This window comes from Micropterus salmoides, unplaced genomic scaffold, assembly GCF_014851395.1.
Source record: "Micropterus salmoides isolate LMB-PRFRI ecotype aquatic unplaced genomic scaffold, ASM1485139v1 Ms_hic_scaffold_17, whole genome shotgun sequence".
NCBI classification, from domain to species: domain Eukaryota; kingdom Metazoa; phylum Chordata; class Actinopteri; order Centrarchiformes; family Centrarchidae; genus Micropterus; species Micropterus salmoides.
In genome coordinates this window covers 15,300,654-15,317,445 of record NW_024040817.1, presented here as the reverse complement: position 1 = coordinate 15,317,445, position 16,792 = coordinate 15,300,654, and the positions used below count along the sequence as shown (strand labels likewise).

The following is a 16,792-nucleotide window of genomic DNA, read 5'->3' as shown; positions in this document are numbered from 1 at the left end:
ATCATAGTCCAGTTGGGCAGAACAACCCTTACTACCCCCCTGAGGCTGTCCATGTAGTGCGTCCGCTGCGTCCAGTGTCAGCCCACAGAGTTTAACTAGGCCATTGAATGTGTTACTGTACTGACTGACTGCACTGCACATCTTCCCATTGGCTGAAACGCATGCGTTACTCACGCTGAGATGGATTTTATCTTGTAGATCTAAAAATAGCCTTAAAGAAATTACAAGCCGAGCATCACTGTTGTTGAATCATCCACAGAGTGCATGTTGGTTGAATCTATTAAATCATTTGGATGTTGTTTGAATATTTCTTTTTTTAAAGGCTACATTTATCACAATACGCCCCCTCTGCCTTTTTCTTGGGCGTCTTCTTGGTGGTTTTTCTTCACTTCATTTATTTTGTATAAAAGAATAGAGAATGAAGACCCAATGGATTTTCTGTGTTTGTCGTTTTTGAATTATAATATATTACTTAACTTAAAAAGGTTTATTATGATAATAAAGAATTGAGCTTCTAGATGACTCGATTAATCTGCAATGATTTTGATAGTCATTTAAATATATTTCCAGAAAATTCACTGGTTCCAGCTTAAAAAAGGGAGATCTGCAGGTTTTCTTCATATCCTGTGATTGTAGGTATTGAACTGCTGGTCAGACAAAACAAGTAATTATATACATCAAAATAGGCATTTTTCACAACGTTCTGACATTTTACAGTCTAAATGATTAATGAAATACTCAGTTATTTATTTTTAGTTGCAGCCCCATTCAACACCACATCTAGTTTTTACAATGAGATTACATGTTACACAGTTTACATCTCCTAAGTACACACAATTAACAGCACAATAAACTTGTAATCAACAAAGCTTCTAATGGTTTGTTCAATGATTTTCCTGCTGCTATTGATCTGATATACATTAATCTTCTCTGTGAGTGGGTCATCACGTCTTGCTTGTGAAGCGGCGTCGTGGACAGATTGATGTAACAAGCCGGTCAGGAATGTTGGAAGTGCCTCTATTGAACTGCTGCTGTAAATAATTTGCCTGGGGAAGGTGTTTGCTCACTCGCTGCTCACTCCCATTGTGTGGCGTAGAGACGCCTCAGTGAGATGTGGAAATTGTTCGTGTGCAGTCAGTATGACGATTGACATGCCAAACAGAGACAGTAGGTGGGACCAAGAGGCAGCATGTCAGAACGCCTTAATTGCTTTTTTTCTGCTGCTACGTAGGGAGAGAATCCAGTTTGACAACTTTTTGTGGGAAGGGATTGTGTTGTCTGTGGCTTATCTGTGTGTATGGGGAGAGCATGTGATCTATTTGCAAACCTACCTGGCTCTAATACTGAAGCCACACCTGGCTCCCTCCCACTTTCGCTGAACAGTATCCTGCTGTGTGCAGCCAATGTAGGAAGTGGAAGAAAAATCCTCTTGTTTTGAGGAGTGAAAACTGACCTGGAAGTCTGGGATTTAATCTTTTTTTTTTTTTTTTTTTTTTTTTTTTTGGGGGGTGGGTAGACAGAAGCAAAGTGAGCGTTACAGAGTGACAGTACCATGGCTAGGGTAAGTAAACCTCGCATGACAAGAGAGGGGTCCAGCACCACTGAGTAATACTGTGGTTATGCCTATGGGAGCGTGCGTGGAGAGGGAATGACAGCAATCCTAGAAGAAGTAAAAGCTGTCATTTCAGCCTCAGCTCGCTGTCGCTTGGACCAAACAATTAAAAGGGGCCCCTGCGAGGCTTCCCTGAAGGACGGTGTTGCTACGGCGGCATAGTATTGTTAATGAATCTCCAGAGAGAGAGAGAGAGAGAGAGCAGAGAGAGCAAGCCGGAGCAGACGTGGGGGTGTGAGCTTTACTGAGTGGTATGAAATGGTTTCACTCTGAAGAAAGAAGGTCAGAGAATACTGAGGGCGAGGCTTGGAGATATTCAAAAGAGGACACGAAGAGACAAAATGCTTGCCTTTGTGTGTACATACCACCCTGTTCAGGAATGCTCTTTAAGCTGCTAAACTAAGATGTGACTTCCACCTGCTGCCGAGAATGACACTTTTGGTAGGACCATGACAATTCTCACCGTTGCCAGATGATTTTCTCTTTCAATATTTACCTGGAACTTGTTGTTCCTCCACCAGGCAGAATGGGATTAAGGTGACATGAATGTCACCCTCTCCGAATGCTGTTTACTCTTCTTGTGTGTGCGGCAAACACATAGAAACTGTTGCTTGGAGCTATCCACAACGTTGCTCTCTATTTCATTCCCCATTGGACTTAATTCTCAGTTGCAGTTGCGCATCTCAGCCGGACGGATCACGGCAAATGGAAACCTCTTTTGATGACTCCAGAAAAGCAGCTCCGACATAACAAACCTTCATCCATCCGTCCTTTACTATGGATTCCTATCGCTCTTACTGGAACTCCAGCATGCAGAGCAGCACGTGGGTGGAAGGGGAGGACCAGGATGTGTACGAGGTGGAATCTCGTGTACCCCTTCCCCGACCTTTCCCACTATGCAGCACTTTGAACGAGAAAAATGCTGTGGTGGTGCAGACTCAGATCTCGCATGTCAATCACAGGACTAATGGTCACCTTCTTAAGGTTATATCCAGAATCTCCCTGCCCACTCCTCCTTATACAGTAAGTTTACACCTGATACAACTGTGTTGTACCAGTTATTAAATTATTCATAGAGGGTGTGTGCAACATCCAAAAGTATGCATTGGATGGAGAGAACAGTGCTGTTGATTAATATTTTATAGGTACAATTTCACAGCCTGTTTCTTATGTAGTTCAGATCTGCACATGCAAATTTGATGTAAGTTAAATGTCATTTGACGTGTGAGCACTGCACCTCTTTCTGACCTGCTTTTGAAACAGTAGGTGAATGATTATATGACTTCTGTGTGGCAGGGTCACATTAGCACTTCCTGGTTCCCATAATGTTACAGTAAGACCTCTGCTCAGGGAGATATGAAAATCTATGAAAAGTACTGTTACTGTGGGATGAATGTGAGCATGCTGAAGCGTAATTGCATTATGATTTCATAACTGTGCCACAAGGAAATGATGCCTTCAGTGACCTAACCAGAGGGTCATAAAACAAATGATATCATTATCCGTAACATCTGCAGATAACCTCATTTTATTATTGACTTTTGTACAAGTTGCCCTTTTTGTGATATGCCAGTGCACTTATATTGAAGTCTGTCTTGAAAACTATGCACATTATGCATAAACTGTGCTGTCAAACTATTTGTAATAGTAGTATATTCTTAAAGGTGGCAACAAAATGCTTTTCTAATTTACATTAAAAAAAAAATAACCTGCTTAACTTGATTTATTTAAAATGAATCATATTAGTAATGAACTACAATCTACCTCATATAGTAAGTAGACAAAATCTGTTTTTCTAATGGGCTGGAGGATATGGTTGAAATCATTATCATTAAACAACATTATACATATCATGTTCATGGTAAATATGTATAAAAGAATGTGTCAAATAATCACATGGACATCGAAAGCAACAAACTGTGGTCTACTGTTATGAATTACACAAGAACTTAAGTTCAACTGCGCAACAGAAATTTGTAGTGAAATTATATGATCAATAGTCAAAATGCGATTCAGCTGAAAGCATTAAACGATAAGCGGTAGAATTAATTTATGGCCATGCTCCATTTCCATACTAGAACGAAAAGAAAGTTGCTTTTACCTTCTCTCATGTCTTGTGAAAGTTCACAGTGGAGAAATGTAGCTGTATACCGTAACATCACCTCTGACATTTGGTGTCATTACTGGCTCATTTTACATGATAGATACTTTCCCAAGGTTTAATGAGGTGATCCAGTGATTTTAGAACTAATTATAAAAGACTGGTTAAAATCAATGCAGCAAAGGCTGAGATATCCTGACTGTGAGATCTTTCCAAGCAAAAATACTCGATTTTACAGCAGAATAGCGTCTACCCCTGTCTCCTAAATGGACACTTCTTTCAAACCCCACATCTTCAATCTGTAATACAGGCTTTCTGGTGTCAAGCACAAGCCGAGGTTACCCTGATGAAAATGCCACAAAAATTATACAGCAGTTTTCACCTCATGAATTGTTCTCCATTTGACGAGTTAACTGATCTTCATGTGTAAAATCGATGGCGTGCCCCATTAGGGGCCATGTTCCTCTAAAACTTATTTAATGCATAGGCCAGTCGTTCTTCCTACTTGTGTGACACCATCTCTTTCCCTCTCAGCTTGAACATGCCCGGATGACCCAGACTGAGCTGATGCGGGAGTCCTTCCGCCACAACCAGGAGATGAACGAGCTGCTGCAGAAGCAGGAGGAGTTGCAGGAGAGGTTGTCCGAGGAGGCCCGGGCACGCGAGCAGCTGGCTCTGGAGCTTCACCGGGCTGAGGGTGAGTTTTTTTCCTTCTGGATCTACTGTTTGCAGCTTCTACAAGCCATCTTCTTCAATGCAACAGGAAGAAATTCAGTTACTGTTACTCTATGGGCTCTCCAATTGATGATGTGCGCCTTTATGTCAGAATGATTATGGAAGACAGTGAGCATAAGGCACTTAAGTGAAAAGGCATGTTTGCATGTGTTTGTGGGGAGGGGGGTGTTAGAGGGAGTGATGGGATCAGCTGTGTGAAAGGGAAAGTGTGAGACCATCTGTGGTGAGAAATCGACAAATGGTCATTTCTGTTTGTCAGCCCTGTCTCTGATTTGTGTTTGAACGTCTGATTACACGTGTGACATCTGAATCATGAGGGTTTGTGTCTGGAGATGTCTGGAGATGTGAGACAACGGCCAACAGTTTAAGTACTACGACAGATCAGAGCTCAATGTCCTGTCCTTGTCAGAGACAGCTGGTCCATGAGGGTCAGCTGTTAACAACCACATCCGCTCTCTCACACACCAAACCCAGTCGACTGTTTTTAGGTCCCTCTCAGATATTTGGCTAATGTACAGTACAACAGTCATCTTTCTTTCTTGCTTTGTGGACACAGTGGTGAGTTTATAGCTGTTACTAATCGTATATTGTCTTTTACTTGAGTAGTATGTTTGTTTTCTGTAATCCTTTAGAGGTGCTGAAGAACAGCAAATATTTGCTGTCGCATAAAGTGTTATAGCTTTATAGAAGAAGACCATGTGGCAAACTGTAGAGAGAATAAGGCTGCAACTAACAATTATTTTGTAAATTTTTTTCTCGATTCGTCATCTTTAGTCTATTAGGCATTCACAATTTCTCTGAGCCCTTACGGAGAATCAATGTTACACCCCAAGCTGTCAACCTGTCATTTCATATAAAAGAGTTACAGACGCATCTGGTCATGCGGCATGCTTCTTTTTCATTACTTTTAGGGAGTGCTTGAAATCAAATACTTGCAAATACTTTTGTCTGGGTGATCCACACAAATAAAAGGTCTGGGTGTGGCCTTTTGAAACTGGTTTTAAATGAACCCAAGAGACAGGCTCAACCTGGAAAAAAGATCCTCTTCGCTTATTGATGGAAAGTATTATCAGGTAGTCTGTGAAAACACTTAACCGGATGAAAAGTCAGCTTTTGTTATATTTGAACCAGGAATTTGACAAAGTTGGACAATATTAAGAAATTGAATTATTGTGTTGTAGAGTAAATCGAATTAGATTCCCAAGAGAGCTCTGTGTAGTTAGTGGACATTGTTTTTTTAGCCAGTAATCCTGTTCATGGCTGTGTATCATGGAGGAATCCCTCCTTAGGCAAACTTTACACACAGCTTTGGTTCCTGCTTAGATGTCTGTAATAATAGTTATCTCCTGACCACACAGGTGACATTTACCTTCTGCCTCTCTGTTTTAAATAAAACGCATTGAACATTGCAAACAAGAATCATGTCACAAATTTTACCTTAGAATGGCTCTCATTCTGCGCAAGAGTTGCATTTACAGTAATTAATAAATTATCGTGTGTGTGTGTGTGTGTGTGTACCCCCTTTCCTGTAACTATGAACTGAAAACCATTCTGGTGCTTCATGCTTGCTGACCTGTGACAGAGCAGTACAGTAATTATTGAGCATTTCTTTGTGTTTACAGCTCGGTTTTGTGCTGCATGTCAAGCAAAATAGGTCAGACATGCTCACTTGTGTTCGCCTCTGCGTTTATGTACGTATGTTTTGCGCACTGTTGTGTTGTCGGTAACCTTGGATTTTGTATCCCGCTGTTAAGTGCTCATTCATACAGTATGGGTGGCTGCCGTCATTCCTATCTTCTGTTAATTGATTGCAAGAATGGGAGTGTAAGAACAATGCAAAAACTCTTAATAGTTTCTATTAAAGCGGCCTTTACAGCTGTCCTTCTCTTGCTTTGTCCACATTCAGGTCTGATTGACGGCTACACGGATGAGCGGGCTGCGTTAGAGGAGCAGTTGCGTCAGAAGGAAGAGCTCCATCTGATCCTCGAGCAAGAGCTGCAGGTAAGGCATTCCAGCTGCAGCTTTTAGAATTTTTGCCTCGGGCTCAGTTCAGGAGTAAGTGCTTGAGGTTGATTTCAAGCCAGTTAAAATGTGTACGTGTAAAATAAAATGTAAGATGTGATGTAGTTTTGATTCTCTTTGGTGTCATATTCATGTATCATCATGTATATATCCAGCCTATAGTGCTATAGTCCTATAGTCAAGGATAAGTCTTATGGTCTTCTATTCTAAGCCAAAACCCACAATAAATTGATCCTGCTAACAAGTATTGTCTGTGTAGCCAAAGCCAAATATATCTTTACAGTTAGGAAAATGTAAAATATTGCCATAACAACATATATTTACATTTAACTTACACAGTAGAGTGTGTAGAGTTTTCTGCAAGTCTGTAGCTGAAGATCATTTCCCCATGCAGGTAACAGGTAGCCGTCTGCACGAGTTGGAGCAGGAGAGGCTTCAGATGCAGGAGGAGCGGGAGCTGCTGTCACGCCAACAAGATGCCATGAGGGAGCATGCTGGGCCCCGTGAGCTTCGTATGTATCCCATAATATGTACACATCTTTATTAGCCCACTCACAGTGAAAATATTTGGAAATTTATTTATTCAACTTGGTCTGAACATCTAGTGTAGTCTGTATTTTGTGAACTTAATTATAGACATCCTAGCAAAAAGGAACAAAAATACTAAATCTCACCTCTTGGGTGAAGGTTGTCTGTTCTCTTTGTCAAAACTCAAGTTTCAAGTAACAGTTTGTTTGGTGTGGTTATATTAATAAAAACAAGATCAAAAGTAGCTTTATTACCGAAATTAAAACATTAATTGCTCCTTGTATTTTACCTGACAGCAAGATTAGTGTGAATGATTAGTGTAAATTATTAACCCAGAGTCAGTGTCAGCTGCATGTCATACAGTAGTTGTAATCAGTGTCTTTAGCTCCTCTTTCAAAATAATGTAGATTGACAGTATACAATTCCTAGAACTGCATCTATAGGTACTGGTTTCTTGGAAAAGGGCTGCAGTTCTGTTTTAAAGGTGCTCTGCTCTCTTATTGATTTCTTTTGTAGTTATTGTGTTGCTGTGAAAATGAAACCAAAATGCATGAGCCATAATGAGTGACAGGAATTCTGACCAAGGGTCAAAAGCCAATAAAAAATGTTTGTAGTGTAACAACGCAGAGGCAAGTCTTTGATCGTATCTACATTTTTTTTAAATACTTGCTACCTGTACTTGTGTGCCTCAAATCATACATTTACAGGTAATTGCCAAGAAAGGTTCCAGAAACATGAAGCTTGATAGCTGAATCTGCTAATTCTGTATTACAACCCTTGTATTATCAAAAAGGTATCCCATGAGTACATTGTCTGATAAAATGGTGAGTATTCTGTATCTAAGGATGTAAACCAAATGGGCGATTTCAGAAACCTTTCCCTTTCACAGCATCCTTTCTACAGCCTTAACTTACTACTGTGAACAGAAAAGCACTTTCATTCTATCTTCACCCTTTTCACTTCTTTTTCTACCGGTTGTCCTGTTCATGACAAAAACAAGAGCATGTTACATTCCTGTGCTTTCTTATTCTCCTGTAGGCCTAGTTGAAGCTGCAATGGTTGCAGCACCTGAAGCAGGTGTGTCCACTTTGAGCATGGCTCAGTCATATCTACTATATGTTCTAATAATTGTTTACTGTAGCTGAGTGACAGTATTTCTCTCTAACCCAACTCCGGCAACTCACCAACAAAGCTTGGAGCTTGCTTGCTATGGGCTCACAAACTCACTCAATTCAATCACTAACCTTCAGCTTCAGCTTTTCATTTTGATTGATTTGTGTCTTGGTTTGTCACTTTTAATGTCTTGGAGTCAGTGTTAGCACTCATTTTTAGCATGATGAAATTAAAGTAATCTTCAGACGCCCATATGTAGTCATTATTTCCTAATTGTCAATCATCTACACTATAATTTGAGCTATGTTTTTTAATAAGTATATATTCTTTAAATTCTGTAGATGCTGTGCTTACAGCATTTCTTTGAGTGAGATGATTGGCCGTTCAGGAAGTCCCTCTCCCCTGCCTGTAAATGCTTATTGGGCATGGATATTGCAATGTCCGGGCTGTCCACGTGTTTGTTCTGTCATTTGCACTCTCTCACCTTGTTACTTTTGCACTAATCCTGTGGGATTTGATCCTGGGTAAACCGGTGTGGGTTGTTCACTGAAAGGTAGCGGAGGGGCAAAGAGGCATCATGATGGGAAATCATGTTCGTGGCATTATTGTTGGAAAGTTGATTGAGATGTTGGAGGAGTCTGAGTTTAGCCATGTATTCAGATGGAGCTCTAAAAGTGACCACATTATATTAAAATTGCATCATTTCAATGAAGAAAGTTGATTATTATTTTTGACAACATGGAAAAATTTGCATTTAATCTAATCACATGGCTCACAGACTTCAGGCTCTTCCTTAGCTCCATCTCAGCATTCTGTTTGTCACCGAAATCAAACCTGAATGAATAATTACCTAAAGTTAGCCGCCTTTATTTGACAGGCAGTGGTACCTAACCTCTCCCCCCTCCTCCACTTTACTCTGTAGACCTGCTGGAGGAGACCGAGAAGCTGATGAAAGAGAAGGTGGAGGTCCAGCGTCAGGCGGAGAAGGAGAACACCGACCTCCTGAAGCAGGTGAAGCTGCTGGAGGCGGAGCTGGAGGAGCAGGTCAACAAGGTGATCGAGCTGGAGCACGCTCAGCGGACAGAGAGCGGAGACCTCCAGCAGCAGATCCAAGCTCTGGAGAAACAGCTGGAGAAGAACAGGAGGTTCCTCGATGTAAGTGACAAAGACGGTGACCTCTGATGTCATGTAGCTGTGCGGTTTGTCCAAGGCAGTTTTACTAATGCATTCAAAATGATGTATACTCTGATGTCAGGGGACACAATAATTTTATTTTGATTCCTTTTCGGGCAGTCTTTACATCATAAAGGAAATTCTTGTATTCTTGTACCAGCTCTTCTAATTGAAGATTAAATAATTAGTTAAATAATTCAGTTAATCGATGAATTGTTGCCAAAAAATGAAATTGATGTGATATGATATTGTGTTTCCAGCTCTTAAATGTGAATATTTGCTGCTTTTCACTGTCTTAAATCACATTAAAATAAATCTTTGGGTTTAGGAAGGTATGTATTATGATGACTGGATATATTGTGGACAACACATTTAATAATTTTCCAACAGCTTTATGTTACAGTTGTATGTGACCAGACAAATTTATTTTTGACAGTCAGACTAATTTGAATGAATGTTGGTTAATAAAGGCTCACTGTTATTAAGTTAAGGCAGGGGTAGCTGCTAAACATTCTCATTTCATTTCAGGCTGAAGCTAGTCAATCCTGATATAACCTGATGATCTACCAACCTCACATTTGGCTCTTGGTATAATGAGTTGTGTTCCCATTATCATAATTGGGTCACTTGGCCAGGAGTTGGCATGTAATAGTCTAATTGAGATTTGAATGCAGATTCCTTCTATTCTCTCTTGTTGATGTCGGTTATACACTAATATGAAATGAGCACATTTGTAAACATGTAATTTTCTAATTCAATTATTTGGCCAGTTCCTTTTATCATAGACATAGTCTTATTCATCAGTATTATGCAGGAAAAAATGGTTTCTATTTTGACAGCCAATAGTGCAACATGTTTGTTTAATTTGTGATTGATTATGTAGCCATGTTATTATGTAACCTGTTGTGTCAACAGGTGAATTCAAGACATCTTTGGAAATGAGGCAAGCCTGGATTGATTTAATGTTTATTTATTTGTCTGCCCATTAATTTGGCATCCAGGAACAGGCTGTGGACCGCGAACACGAGAGAGATTTCTTCCAGCAGGAGATCCAGAAACTGGAACAACAGCTGAAGAATCCACAGAAGCTTCAGGCTGGCTCCGAGCAAAGAAACCGAGAGGTAACGGGAGAAAGCTCTGTCCTCTGCCAGGCGACCAGGCGTTAACAGAGATGCTTATTTTCAGAACATAACACTGTCGTGGCTATGTACACTGAGCTGAGAGTCACACAGCCGAACAAAAGAGCTGCTAGAATTACCTGTGCTGCCTCGAAAATGATACTAAATAGTGGGAGTGTTTAGCAGACGAAAGAGTGAGAGTGGGATTAATGTTTGTCCTTATGGTCCTTTGTAAGTTGTGTAATATTGGGTTTTATTTGCATGTTCAACACTTTCACAATAAACTGCGAATGAGGTCTCCATTAGATGTCAATTACTGCACTGTTACTAATGTTGTCAAAAGTAAGGCCATGTGTTTGTTTGACAAGCATTTTGGCTTTAGGATAACATGATTTGTAATGTAACCTCTGATCGTATTTCAGAAGTGAATACCCATGTCAGGAGGTCATGAAAGACAAATGATTTTGCTTAGAGTTGCAAGTGACGATTTCTAATGTGAAAGGTGTTGCTTGTGACAAACCCACAGAGAATTATCACCCTCTCACTCTGCGCTTCCCCTCACGGAGTGTTTTAGTAATTCGGCTCATTGTTTTTGTTTGACAGCCCTCAGCTAACTGTTTTGGTTTACTCTCACAGCCCTCATCAACCTCGTTTCAAGCTAAAAAGCTCCGATTAACCCTCCGTACACTACCTGCCAGCACCAAACGGACAACGCTAGCGAGTACCTTTTCCACTTTAAATGAATGCTTATCTCCAGATCAGCTTTTTAAGGTTTTAATAAATCCATGTTGTGTTTACACCTTGTTCCACAGCCCCCATGTTGCCAAAACGGAACTTAAACCATATTCTTTATAGGATTAAAGTTATTTTTCACAGATATGGTTGCTAGTCTTCCCAGTAATCCCAGTCAGTTTGATGTCCTGAATTACAGACTTAATTTTGATGGTCACATTTTCCCAATTTAATTTCATTATACACGGGAAAAACAGAGGAATATTTGACCGTAATAGAAAAAAAGTAACCTGCCCTTTTAGGTCCTTATTACAGGCACCAAATAGCAGAATTTCTTTATGTGCATCTGTCTCTTTCATCATAACAGTAACTGTCACTTTTTACCATAAATATTGTTCATTTGCTTTGAGTGTGGTGTTAATACTCACTGTCTTCTCAAGGATTTCTTCATTGACTGTCATTTTTGATCCACTCACAATCTAGCCTCGAGTCCACTCGGGACAAGGAGAAACGTAACTTTGTTGTCATCGTATCGCAGCACATTTGAAGCACTAATTATGTCCTCAAAACAATCGATTGAATCCTTGCACACAACAATGTGATTTGCCAGTCAAGCATTACACCTCGTTTGTAAGAAAGACATCAAACAATTGAATTAAACTAATTGATAATAGAAAAGATGAGTTTAATGCTCAGTGATAGCATAATGTTCCCTGTCTTTTCTTTACTGTCTTTGTAACTGAAGTATTCTTGATTTTCCTCTACTGCTTGTTGGTCTTCAACCAGAGTAGCGTACAGATCAGAGTACCTGATTTAAATTAGACAAATACTTGAAAAATAAAAGTTATGATTGCAGCTTTGATTTATGCTACACTATTGCTAGCTCTTAGTTCTGTTTATGGCGTATACTTTATACATCAGTCCCACTTGTGCTTAAACACACAGGCTCATACCCCCCAAAAAATCTACTATTTCTATAATTTCCAGGGACTCCTGCAACATCTTTATCACTAAGTGCTTTTTCTTCCTCCCCTTTCCCACAAACTGTCCATCCTCTGATCCTTTATGCCTCTGCCTTCTCTCTCCCGTGGCTATTGCAGGTGGATGGAGTAACCTTTGAGGTATTGCTTCTAGCTACATGTAGAATTAAGTCTTCCCCAGAGAGCATTTAGTGCATTTTAGTAATCCCGCCCAACCCTGTAGCAATTAATGGCCTGTCCATCTCATCCTTTTCCTCATCCTTTCTCCTGTTTGATCCCTTTCAGCTGTATATGTCTTCATCTGGAAATGACTCAACTTGTCATTTCTCACTACGCTCCTTCCTCTTGTCTCTCCCACTAAACCCACTACCGAGCATGCTTTCGAAGGCTTTCATATTTTTCCGAGGCCATGAAAAGTACATTCTTACGTCAGTATGATTTATTGTAGGTCAAAAGTGTGTTAACAAACCACATTGGCAATGCTTTGGAGGTAAACGACAAACAAGCATTTCTCTAGCTAAGCTAATATCAAGCAAGTTGGATTTTAAAGAAAACACACTCGAGTCGTCTATAATTCCATCCATAAATGAGCCTCAAGAGACATTCTGCTAAAGTATAGCTTAAAGAAATATAAATAGGCCATTCAGTGCTGAATTACTCTGATGAAGAGTCCATCCTACACTCGAGTCACATTAATAGTTAATGAAAGGCTGCCAGTGAGGGGGTGTATTTCATCTGCCTGACTACGGTGTCATTTTGTTTTGAATAAGAACTCACTTTGTGAAGTAACAATTTTCTAGTTTAATGAAGCAGAGGAAACACTTCAGACCATCTAGATAGAAATTTCTTTCCTAGTTCTGAGATAATCCTAAACAAACCTTCCTTCTGTTGACCCCTTTCCCTCTCCTTTATTGATCTGCTGATGTTTTCCTATCTCACAGATGGATTAGTTACCTGCCAGCGGTCTTCCTGGTAAATGTACTGCTCTGTGGTTTGTGTCACCCTGAATGAAATCTTTCTCTCCCCTCTGTCCCTGCACCTCTTTTCACTCTCTGCCCCCTCCTTTCTCAGGTGGATCAGCTGACCTCCCGGCAAGCTGTATATGTACCAGCTATGCTGTAGCGAGTGGTGTCTGAGAGCGATTCTCATTAAATGACCCCCCTCCCTCTCTCTCTCTGTCTCTCCCGCTCCCCTTGTTTCTCTCTCTCTCTCTCTCACTACTAGGTGGACCAGCTGACCTCCCAGCTGAAGGAGAAGGCGGATTGGTGCAGTGAGCTGCTGCTCAGCTCAGAGCAGCTGCGTCGTGAGTTGGGAGAGCGCAACGAAGAGATTGACAAGCTGGAGAGCCGCATCCGCGAGCTGGAGCAGGCCCTTCTGGCCAGCGCTGAGTCCCTGGAGAAGGTTAGGAAGGGGCGGGAGAGGGGGAAGAGGGAGATGAAGGATGTGCAGGAGACTGAGTCAGAGACCGCAAGAGAGAAAAAGCAGTCTGAACAATAGCCGTGGAGCATGGCAGAGGGTCTGTGTGAGAGGATGTAGATGAGGTGACAGCTAGAGGAGGAACAGGAGGAGGGTTGGGACACAGAGCGGGAGAACAATGTGTGGGTGTGTCTACTTCGGCAGCCCCGGCAGTTTGTGATGACACTGAGCTATGGCTAGCAACTGTCAAGATTGCCCCCCAGTGTTCGTGGAGGGCTGTGCTGAGTGAACAAAAGAACTGTGTAGGAAATGTTTATATCTGCTGTGATGCTGCCAAGCTGAAAAATAGAATTTCAGTTGCACAATAAAGGATACAATACGGACAACGTGTATTTGTAGCTTGCATCCTTGAAAATGAGTTAGATCACAAGAGTTTGTTCCTTCATGCCTTTCTACGCATGTTGTTAATAACTGCCTTGCTAAATAGTTTCTTTCGTGTGTGTGGGCGCGTTGCAGGTTGAACAAAAGAAGCAGCATGCATCCATCACAGAGGCACAACACACCACGCTGGAGGCTCAGTTACAGACGGAGAGAGAAGCTCTGGAGCGCAAAGAGAAAGAGGTAGTGTGCTGCTCAGTTTGTGCTTTGAGGTTTTTCCAAAGTATTGATGAAAAGAATAGTGCCTGCACGCTCTGTCTGAACTGCAAGAGACAGTGTGCAGGCGTTACAATCAATGTTTATCAATAGCCTTGCAACTACATGTAATGTGTGTATCTTCCTGCAGGGAAAAGCCTAGCGTTTTTTGTTTAATTACAGGAATAGTTTAAATTTGGAGAAACTCTTTGTTGTTAGATTTTCAGTGGTGCTTATTCTACACACTCTCCTCTAAAAATGCTAGTCATGTCATACCTCTCGCCTCAGATATGTAACCTGGAAGAGCAGCTGGAGCAGTTCAGAGAAGAGCTAGAGAACAAGAGCGAGGAGGTGCAGCAGCTTCAAATGCAGCTGGAGATCCAGAGGAAGGAGATCAGCAGCCAGCACCAATACTTAGAAACAAGGGAGAGCATGCTCCAGGTAAAACAGCCATCTAGCTGCAAGAACTTTTTACCTAAGGTTGTGAATTCCAGACGCGGTTGAGTCTGGTTGTGTGTGTGAACTGCAGCCACTCTGGCTTAAAGTCCTACATATTGGCTGGCCACACATTTATTAAAGTTTTAAATAAGGCTTTACTTTATGTTTTTATTCTGTTATTTTATGATTAATACATGTTTTCTACTTAAAACTGTTGTACTACAGATCAAGAGTTAACTTTCAAAAACTTTTTGCACGTTCTTCTGCTATTCTGCTAAGACTCACTGTCGCTGCCGCCACATTTCTTCTTGGACTCATCAGTGTACTCAGCAGTCCTCAAGGCTGGCTCTGAGTGGAATTTCGCGTGACATGTTTATTAATAGCCATCACATTATAATCTCTGACTTTTGAAGGTGATGGAGGAGAAGGACAGGGAAATAGCACTTCTTAATGAACAGATCACTAAGCTCCAACACATGGAAACAGCCTCTGATAACAAGGTAACGCAATATGCGCATACGAAATAGAAAAAAAAGTATATTTCGAATACGCATAGCTCCGTGGTAGTGCATTCGTGTGTGTGTTTTCTGGTTTCATGTTTGGTTTTATTTTTGTTGGCTCCATTTTGTTGTCATTGTTTTTTTTTTTGTGGGTTGTTTTTGCTTGCTTTGTCTCGGTAAGTAGTTTCAACAGCACCATCGTCTGTTGTAAAGTGATCATATGTTTGTGTGAGGTGGCTTATTAAACCTCTGAGTCTCTAAAGAGTTTTTACAATCTGATCAACTTAAGAAAGTTTAAATACAAAATTATCTTTGGCTGAAAGACTCAACAGGGACTCAGAGGTTTATCCAAACTGCGGGACTGCTAGGAACTCCACAAATATAATATTTTTATGGTTTAATAATGCCTGTTTGTTTCTCTTTAGGGAATTGATGACAGGGATGAGCGGATTAAAGACCTGGAGTCCCAGGTGGAGTGCCTGCAGAGCGAACAGGAACGCCTGAAGAGGGATAATGAGGAGGAGCTTGACCAACTGAATGCAGTTATAGACCGACTTCAGGAGGAGCTTGCCAATATCGAGCAGAAGCCTGCTACAGAGGAAGACGAGGACACCAAGGCTGAGCCAGAGAGCGGCGTATGGGGGCCAAGTAAAGAGGAATATGATGAAATGAAGCAGAGAATGGACATGGCCACCAAAGAAGTTGATACGCTCAAAACAGAGCACAGTAAGCTAATGAAGACGTATCTGCGGTTGAAAGAGAGCGCCAAAGCTTTAGCTGAAACAGAAAACATTGAGAGCTCAGAGGGTGACCTTGAAGAAGCTCTCAGAGAGAAAACTGCAGGCCTTGTAGTGATGCAGGCCCAAGTACAAGCTTTAGAGCAGAGTGCAACATCCAGAGTGCAAGAGCTGGACCTCCGCATCCAGGAACTTGAGGCGTTGGTTGGTGAAAAGGACTGCGAGGTAAACCGCTGTCGCCTCCTTGTGGAGCAAACACAAAGCTATGCGGAGGGTCTCCAACAGAAGGTCTCTAATCTGGAGAAGGATCTGACAGAGAAAGTGGCTGCAGTGCTCGTCAGCCAGGCCACACTGGAGGCCTTTCAGCAACAGCAATCAAAAGGATCCAAAGAAAACCAGGAGAGAGCAGCTGAGTCACATGTGAAGCCAGACGTGGAGCCACATGTCTATGATTTTGGTGACTTTGGTATTCCCCGCATGGATTTCAGTGGAGCTTGTCAAGCAAGACAAGTTCCTACAGGCAAGGTGGTCCATCTGACCCAGAAGCTCCGGGAGCTAGAGGTGGGACTCAGCGGGATGCAGAAAGACCAGGAGCTCCAGAAGCAGCTGCTCTCCAGCTCTGAGGAGGAGGTGCTGGAGTACGAGAGGAGGCTTTCTGTGCTCATGGATCTGCTCAGTCAGATGAAGGGCAGGACACACCAGAGGACATCACCGGCTGTGGGGGGTAAGAGTTTGACCAATAAGTGATAAAGGAGCAGTTCAACATTTTAAAACAAATAATACCTATAGAATATATATATATAATACATATATAATACCACATGTTAATTAGTGATCTTTAGACGTGCTGGTAGGTGGATTTTGTCACCAACATTATCACTGAATTTGAATTGAAGTTCCAGATTGGATTCTTAAAGCTTTCAACTCAGTTTTTTGGTAATTAACTTAAAATTG

At 41.4% G+C, this 16,792-nt stretch overlaps 1 protein-coding gene across 5 annotated transcripts in view; it reads left to right on the top strand.

Moving 5' to 3' along the window:
• The window catches only part of akap9 (A kinase (PRKA) anchor protein 9), a 73,028-nt gene that overhangs the window by 44,626 nt on the left and 11,610 nt on the right, over nucleotides 1-16,792 (top strand). For 3 of the 5 annotated variants that reach the window (XM_038725397.1, XM_038725395.1, XM_038725399.1), the window contains 11 exons: nucleotides 4,248-4,410; nucleotides 6,355-6,449; nucleotides 6,865-6,982; nucleotides 8,037-8,075; nucleotides 9,034-9,266; nucleotides 10,286-10,405; nucleotides 13,339-13,515; nucleotides 14,047-14,151; nucleotides 14,452-14,604; nucleotides 15,015-15,101; nucleotides 15,527-16,562. In XM_038725397.1, coding sequence (XP_038581325.1) covers nucleotides 4,248-4,410; nucleotides 6,355-6,449; nucleotides 6,865-6,982; nucleotides 8,037-8,075; nucleotides 9,034-9,266; nucleotides 10,286-10,405; nucleotides 13,339-13,515; nucleotides 14,047-14,151; nucleotides 14,452-14,604; nucleotides 15,015-15,101; nucleotides 15,527-16,562 — 2,326 coding nt within the window. The remainder of the gene's footprint in view (nucleotides 1-4,247; nucleotides 4,411-6,354; nucleotides 6,450-6,864; nucleotides 6,983-8,036; nucleotides 8,076-9,033; nucleotides 9,267-10,285; nucleotides 10,406-13,338; nucleotides 13,516-14,046; nucleotides 14,152-14,451; nucleotides 14,605-15,014; nucleotides 15,102-15,526; nucleotides 16,563-16,792) is intronic. The other 2 variants (XM_038725396.1, XM_038725398.1) reach the window with 2 other exon arrangements.